The 7750-nt window shown below is 40.0% G+C and overlaps 1 protein-coding gene across 2 annotated transcripts in view; it reads left to right on the top strand.

Annotated features, from left to right (window-relative positions):
- The first annotated feature begins 6 nt into the window (after positions 1-6).
- The window catches only part of LOC102036272 (protein FAM122A), a 15676-nt gene continuing 7932 nt past the window's right edge, over positions 7-7750 (top strand). For both annotated transcript variants that reach the window (XM_031062680.1, XM_005427831.2), the window contains exons 1-3: positions 7-19; positions 3263-3341; positions 7250-7306. In XM_031062680.1, the coding sequence (XP_030918540.1) occupies positions 3324-3341; positions 7250-7306 (75 nt within the window). In that variant the 5' untranslated portion in view covers positions 7-19; positions 3263-3323. The remainder of the gene's footprint in view (positions 20-3262; positions 3342-7249; positions 7307-7750) is intronic.

Here is a 7750-nt window from a genome sequence, read left to right as displayed (position 1 = left end):
CGCTCATCCACGGGCTCAGGTGAGGGGCCCGGGGGGCTCCCGGCCCGGCCCGGCCGTGCGGGGGCTCCGGGGATGCTCCGCGGGGCCACCGGGAAAAGCGGGATCCTGAGCGCTGTCCCGGGCTGGGAGGGATTTAGGGAACATACCAACGTATGGAGGGGTGCGAGGAAGCCCGGGAAGACGGGCTTTGGTTTTACTAGAACGTCTTGTTTTCACCAAGGGCTGCTGTGTGTTGCAGAACACCGTCCGCAACGTCAGAGTTGTGGATGTTCTTGTGCATCGAATAACAATCGCGACGATCGGGTCTGAACAAAATAAATCACTGCTCTGTGTATCATTACAACAGTAAATACTTTCGGAACAATCAGGCAAATTTGGTCAGGAAGGTCATTTCACGGGACCTTGACGTAAGTTTTGCATTTAGTGTAAAACAGTGTGTCAGGTGGCCAGGAATTTTCCTGGCTGGTACTAATTTCTGTAATATGCATTACTGGGAGGAATACCGTGTGCTGTGTGGACAGTTGTGCTTGGATGTTGCTACCAGCCTGTGGCAGGTCTCTTTGCAGGAGGGTTGGGTGTTTGCCAGCTCTGGCTCTCTTCAGCCGACAGGACAGAAAGTGGCAGTGGCAGGCAAGGGCAGGTGAAAGCTTTCAGACAGGTAGGGTTTCTTGAACAGTTTTGTTTGGGTAAGTTTATAACCCAAAGGGCTGTTGGTTGTCTCCTCTGGGCTGTTGAGAAGTTGGGAGATGCCCATCTGCTACATGGTGTGGCTTCCATCCAGCTGTAAGGTGGTCCATGTGCTGCTGCTGTTAGTGGCGTGTCTGTATTTGGGGAGAGCATACTGACAATAAGTTTCATAAACTGTAGTATGTTAAATGATAAGTACTTCCTGGTGGATTGATTTTTTTCCTTTTCTGTTTCTGTAAGGAACTGGATATCAAGAAATGAACAAATCTCACATGCCTCTTTTACCAAAATGGTTAACAGTGTCTGACAGTTCAGATGAAATATTACTTTTTATTCTATCGTGATTTAATGTTAAGTGAATGTAATTTTGATTCTTTTACATAATCACAATGAAACAACTCCCATTTTACATTTTGATGCAGTATGGAAGGATTGTGTATGGCAGCTCTCCCCTGGGAGGTTTCTGAGCAGGTAAACTAATTGTGTAACTGAGACAAGACATTTTTATAATCTCAGCCTTTTGTGAATTGGAAATTGAAAGACCCTTGGATCTTAAAAAAAAACCCAAACAAATTATTTAGTTCAGGATTTGGGCAGATAGAAGGGTAAGCCTGAGCTCTTGCCTTGGCACTGTGCATACCCTGTGGGTTAGGTGTTCATACAAATAAAGCTGAAATGCCATTGAACTAATCTGAGGTGGTTGCAGTGGTTTGCCTGTTAGTTTGGAATTTTCCACCAGAATACTGTTTTTGCAAGATTGCAGCTCTTGGCAAGAAACTTCAGTTTTTCCCAGAATGGCTTTGTTGGGTAAACTGAAACAAAAGCTCTTGCTCTTACACAGCTTGCTTTTTCTCCTCTGCCTCTTGTTTTGACTTCTTCATTTTTTAGTAGGGAATTTGGAAAATGAGTTGCCATAGATCCAGAGAACAGTTATAAGTGGAATATTTTAGATCACAAAAGTTACATTTCACAGAACTTTTAACTCTTGTTTTTGTGCCAAATAAAATTGATTTTTAATGGGAACTGTAGTTTTCTGTGAAAAGTAGGTCTGAGATCTGACCAGTCCTGGTGTTTTTGCGAGGGGGATTAAAGATAGGATTATTTGTAGGTCTTTTTTCTCTCCCTCTCTGCTAGTTAGCACTGAATATTGGACTCAGGCTGTGGTAATGTGGTACAGGATTGTTCCAACCTGTTTTCTTGACTCAGACCCTGGATTTCAGGATGAGCTGTTTGTCCCGTGTTTGCATGCCAACCAATTCACTTACACTGAAAGGAATTGTGGCTGGTGGCCTCAGCCAAAACTCATCTCTAAACACCATGTCACAGATCCCTTCAGCTTCTCCTCTTCCACCTCTGTCACATGGCAGCTGTTTGATCTCTCGGGTGGGAGCTGAGTGAAACTTCTTGGAAAATTGGAAATGATGTCTGATCCTATGTACTTGACATTTTGGAGAAGGAGAGTCTATGCATTTTTCTTGGCAGAAAGTACAGTGCTTATGCCAGTTGCTGTTGGCTTTTATTTCACAGTATAAGCTTTATTTGTTTTTTATTTACAGCTACATAAAAGCTGTCTAAAACTTATGTGTCCAACTGGTGTGTTTTAAACTAGAGGATTCTGACAATGGTGTGTCATGAAAGTGCAGTAGGATTATCAGTCCTTACAGCAAGGTACTGCTGTTGGTCAGGTTAGTTTTAAAGAAATTGTATTTGTGGGGGGCTTTTGTTCATCTCAGGTTAGCAGCTGAAACAAAAAGATACAATGTGAATTCTGACTGTAATTTGAATCTTATTACAGTCTTGCATTTGGATTTGTTCACCTTTGCAGTTCCTCATTGATTTTTGGGCATGGGGATTGTAGGGTTGTGGCTCAACATTTTTTTATGGTTGCTAGAAAAAAAGTTTATTTCTGCAGTCGCATTCACTGAGTGCTGATCATTGGCTGTTGATAACATTGGTGATGACATGACCAGTAAAACTTGCTTTAGGAATCAATAGAACTAAAATTGCCTTGAGAAAGAAATTCATTTTGTGTCAGATAAATAACCCTGTACCATTTCAATGGATATGCTGCTGTGGGGCCTAAAACTAGGTTTACTGTAAGTTTAATTTAACTTCTGCTGGAAAAATGTTCAGAAGATATTAAATGTTTGTGGTGGTAAGATTTATCAAGATGCTGTATTTTTTAAATTCTGTTTTATTGTAGGATTGAAGCTTGTTTCAGTTACTGCTTACAAGCCATTTATACATTTGTTCTGTTGAATGACATTTGAAGCAATATACAAGCAGCAGCCATTCCAAACATAATAAATCCCCACAGTCTAAACAATTCTTCAATTATTCTGAAGACACAAAATGATTAATTGAAATCATTAATTGAAGTAGCTGGGAATTGGAGGATGAACGAGTTGATTTGCACTCTCTGCCAACAAGCTGAAAGAGTTCTCACCTACCTGTCTCTGGAGTGCTTTGTCTCCACAGGAGAGCTGTCAGAGCCCTTGGAAGTGAGCTGGTGTGAAGAGGGGCTCTTTGCTAGGAAGGAAATGGCTTTGGCACTGACGGGGTTTTCTTTTTGCAGTGATAATTCCCAGGTGTTCCAGGGCAGCGTCCTGCGCACCCGCAGGAACAGCACCACGGTCATGAATCGGCACAGCCTGGTAAGGAAACTCCTGCACCACCCCACAGCTGCCAGGCAGTAGTGTGCAAACAGCAATAAACAAAATTAGACTGCAGCCTGTGAAACCAATACCACATTGCTTTCAGAACCAAGGCTCTAGACTGTGACATTAATATGCTGTAGCTGTAATGAAATGTTACTTATAGATCATTGGGCTTGGAGAATGCTTGTATTTCATTGTGATCATAACTTTGCTTGTAAAATAGATGTTCCAAGGTAGAGTAAGAAAGGTAGCTTGCTAACAAAACAAATTATGTAACTGTACTGTTAACAGTAATTAATGTCTCAAATTATTTCTGATGCTTAAGAAAAAAAGTGCAGACAAATACTTCAGCAAAGTTGCATCTGTAACAGAACCAGAATAGTTATATATAAGAAAAGATTGGTAGAAAAGCCTTTCTCCTGCTGAGATGAAAAAACTGAAAGAAAGTGTTATGGTCAAGATTTCTTAATCAAGTATCTTTCTTCATATTTTTAGGACAGCAGCTTACTATAAATCAGTTTGGGCTTGTGGTCAGGCAAGAGGAGAAAAAAACAAAGGCAAGAGCTCAGTTTATTGTGTTTACTCCTGAAGATCCTCAGTTGTTGGGCTAAAAAGATGCTCATTCAGGATGCCTTGCCCAGAACTTGCTGGGAAGCAGGAGCTAACTCTCTGATGGGCTGCACTTCTGCCTGCCCCTCATAAATGTTGCAGTCTCCTGGAGTTGACCAGTGTTTCCATCTTCATAGGATGATGTTCCTAACCCTTCCCCTCACACTAATGCTATTAAAAAGTGTCCTTCTTCTTCACTCCCAGCTGACCAGGTGCTAGCAAAAATACATTAGTTTTTACTTACACTGAAAATCAAGTTCCCCACTGACTGCTATATCAGTGCCTTGTCTGCTTTGAAATGCTCCTTTGAGTTTTGATCTGGGTTACGGTTCTGTTGAATATGGCAGGGAGGATGAAATTGGAAAGAATCTTAGAGATTCTCATCCTTCTGTGATCTTAAACCAGGAACATCCAGAGATAAATGATTTTGTGATAAAATTAAACTTTTAGCATCAAGGACTCTAAGCAACCTTCCCTGGTATTCTTCCTATAGCAAAGAAGTACATTTAGTTTTATGATGTTAGAGATATTCTAAGGAACTAGATCACATTTACTTTTGTAAGTTAAATTTTACATAAGAAGGTGATAAATTGTATTTCAAAACCATTTTCTTTTTATTTAAGAAAACTAATCCAAGTTTTACTGCAGTGTAAACTGTAAGAGGGTTAAAAGATTCAGTAAGCAACTGAAACTTCTTTATTACAAGTATTACAAATACAGCTTAAATTTTATATTCTGTTAAATTTCATGGAAAAAAAGTTGGTTAGTGTTTGTCTAATCTGTGTGGTGTTCCCTGTCAGGGGAACAACAGGAGCTGCTAAAATCTCTGGTAACTGGAGGTCATAAACCATCAACTCCAGCTTCAGTGCTGTCCCAGTTGCTCAGCTGAGTTCCACAATCTGGTTTTGGAGCAGTTTCTCCAAGTGTTAGACTTCAGCTGGTTTATAATGATGACTGCAAGGGCAGTGCTGCCATTTGGGCTGGGGCTTGATCTGCAGTTTTCTGACACTACATGTAATTGCCAAGGAAGGGTTAATCAGGCTCTGCAGTATCTGCAGTTTATTTTCTTCCAGGAGATACCAATGAGTAAATGTTTTGATGTTTTTTTGATTTGTTTTCCACAGCTGAGGTTTTTGTTTTGTTGCTTCAGCAGAGCAGTTGAGTCTGTGGTTAGATGTTTAGGTGCTATTTCAGCAGAAGCTGATGTTAAATTTTTTCTAATTTTTTTTTTTTTTTAAATCTGGGTATTTTCCCTGCTGGGTTCAAGTGGCTGTGCTGCAGGAGGCAGAGGGCACTGCAGGGCAGGGCACAGGCACTGGGGCAGTCCCTGCTCACCTGGGCAGTGGCTCCTGCCAGCCTGGCACTGCTTTACCTGCTCTGGAGCACAGTATCTGACACACTGTACTGGGGGAAAGGTCATAGTATAATAGTTTGTAATGTTTTTAATAGGCTTTTTTTGCTCTCTTAAAACAATGGGGATTTGAGTAGCATAATTTTAATATATGGGTTCAGTTTAGCAAGTAACCTTTGAAAGTGACTGAGGTTTCTTTCCACAAGAGTTAAATCAAAGGATGCAAACAGAGCAAAAGTGAGTTTTACACACTGACAAAGCAAGGATGATGACTTGTTGGAAACAAGAGGTAGGATCCTCAGAGCTGTGTTTGTGCATCAGACCCTGCAGAGGAACGCTTAATTGTCTTTTTATATTTTTTGTTTTATACTGCAAGCCACTGGTTTTTTACATATTCTATTAATGTCAAACCTTAAAGTGTGTGGATCACAGTCATAAAATTAGAATATAATGAGTGGAACAAATGCATTTCTACTGTGGAATGACAGAGTGAATAGGCAGGAATGCACTATTGTCCAAATCCTTTTCTGTGTGTGAGAATCAAGGTCAACTCAAGGTCTGCATTGGCTGGTGCAGCTTGGAGGAATTTTTATTAGGTCCACAGGATTTTTGGGAACCTGGTATAATAGTAAAGCTGACCTAAACTGGACCTTAAAACTAGCAAATCAAGATATTATAGTTGTTGGACTTTAGTATTATGTATTGTGATGACTAAATTGTGGCAGAAATGTTAGTCATCCTCTGTGTGAGCCTGATAGGCTGAATTCTTTTGTGAGAAGCAGGGTGTGATGTCTTCATGTTTGTTTTTTTAGAAGGAGGGTTCTGGATGTATGAAGCATTAATAGTCTGTGCTAACTCACCCTGTCAGGCAGCAAAATCCTTGTATTCTCCATGGCACTGATTGGAAGATGGTGCAGTAACAGTTAACTGAGTGTTTGTCTCCAGCTTCAGCATGATGAAGAGCTCCAGTAATGTTTTGTGAAGCAGATGAAGCCTTATAATGAATGAAGTATAAAAACACCTATAATAATGCAAGCCTTACTTGCTGAACACATCCATTTTGAAAAGACACCTTATTTTTTGGAAGGATTGTCATCTTACAGAGAAGTTAAACCTCTATTCAAGGCTTCAGTTTAGAATTTTTGTTCCCTGAATGGCTATGACATAAATAAACTGAGGGCTGACAATGTGAGGGATGGGAAATTAATGAAAGAAAATGGTATTTTGAGAAAATAATCACTTTAAATTACTCGGTTTTGGGTGTGCGGTTTTAGATCATAGCATTCCAGTGAGATCTTGATGCAAAACTGTCAACATTAACAGAAGACCATTTTTAGTGACGTCTTCTCTCATTTCACCCAAATTGGTGAAGCTCTTGAGAAACCATAAAGAAAGTGTTTAACTCTTTGTTGGCCTTCTAATAGCTGATTTTTTTCACCTGTCAAAGTACTCATTTATAAGCAGACAACAATCCAGGAACCTTTTTGTACAATTTGTTGTTTTGTCTTTGTATTTTAAGGGATCTATTGGGGAGCTTTCTGGACCACTTAAATGAAAATAAATATTCTGAGCCACATAAAGGAAAATATATATGCCAACATATATACTGGGGGTGACAGTGTGCTAGTGAAAAGCAGCTCCATTCTGTGGGGAAAGCTGTCAGTTCTAGTTGCCTGGAAATGGAATGGAAGCCAGGCTGATACCAATTAGCATCTGTGAGCTTACAAAGCAGTATAATGTGGAAATACATATTAACATGCAAGAATGCAACATTCTTGCAAGTAATGTAGGTTATCTTTACACTGAGAATGTTATAAGTGATATGGGATTTTTTTTAATTAGTTGTTAAATTTTAGTTTGAGGCAACACTAGTTTACTGACATTTCTGTGGCACCTTTCCCTCCCTTCTGCTGTACTTTCAATTGTGTGTGACTTTGTTTTGCAGTTTGTGCCATCATCTCCTATCCGTATTCCTAGCAGCCGTCTTCATCAAATCAAACAAGTAAGCACAGATTCTTCTAAATGACTTTTTTATAGGTGGCTGGGGTTTTTTTGCAATGTTTAATGTCCTTCAGCTGGCTGTAGATTTTATTTTCAAACTGCCTGCCCAGTTCCACATTTCATGAAGCAAAATGCATCTTACAGCAAGGAGAAGATTTAAGCAGAGAGAAGATTCTTAAAATGGACATTTTAGAAAGGAAACCTTTAATGTAAACCCTTAGGGTAAAGTTTCACCAAGTTTCTGGCAGTAGTGCCAGCATAAATATTCGGGGCCAATAACAAAGTGTTCCTTAACTTGTGTTGGCACAAGACTCTTGTGCAGCCAGAAAATGAGCAGGATAAGGAAGCACTCTGGCTGAAAAATAGTCTGTACTCTTCTGGCTGGGCTATTTTTCATCTGTATAATTTTCTTATCCAGATCCCTGTACTTGTGCTGTCACAGCAG

This window comes from Geospiza fortis, unplaced genomic scaffold (genome assembly GCF_000277835.1).
Source record: "Geospiza fortis unplaced genomic scaffold, GeoFor_1.0 scaffold874, whole genome shotgun sequence".
Lineage (NCBI taxonomy): Eukaryota > Metazoa > Chordata > Aves > Passeriformes > Thraupidae > Geospiza > Geospiza fortis.
The sequence above is the reverse complement of the archived record's forward strand: the minus strand, read 5'-3'. Positions and strand labels throughout refer to the sequence as shown.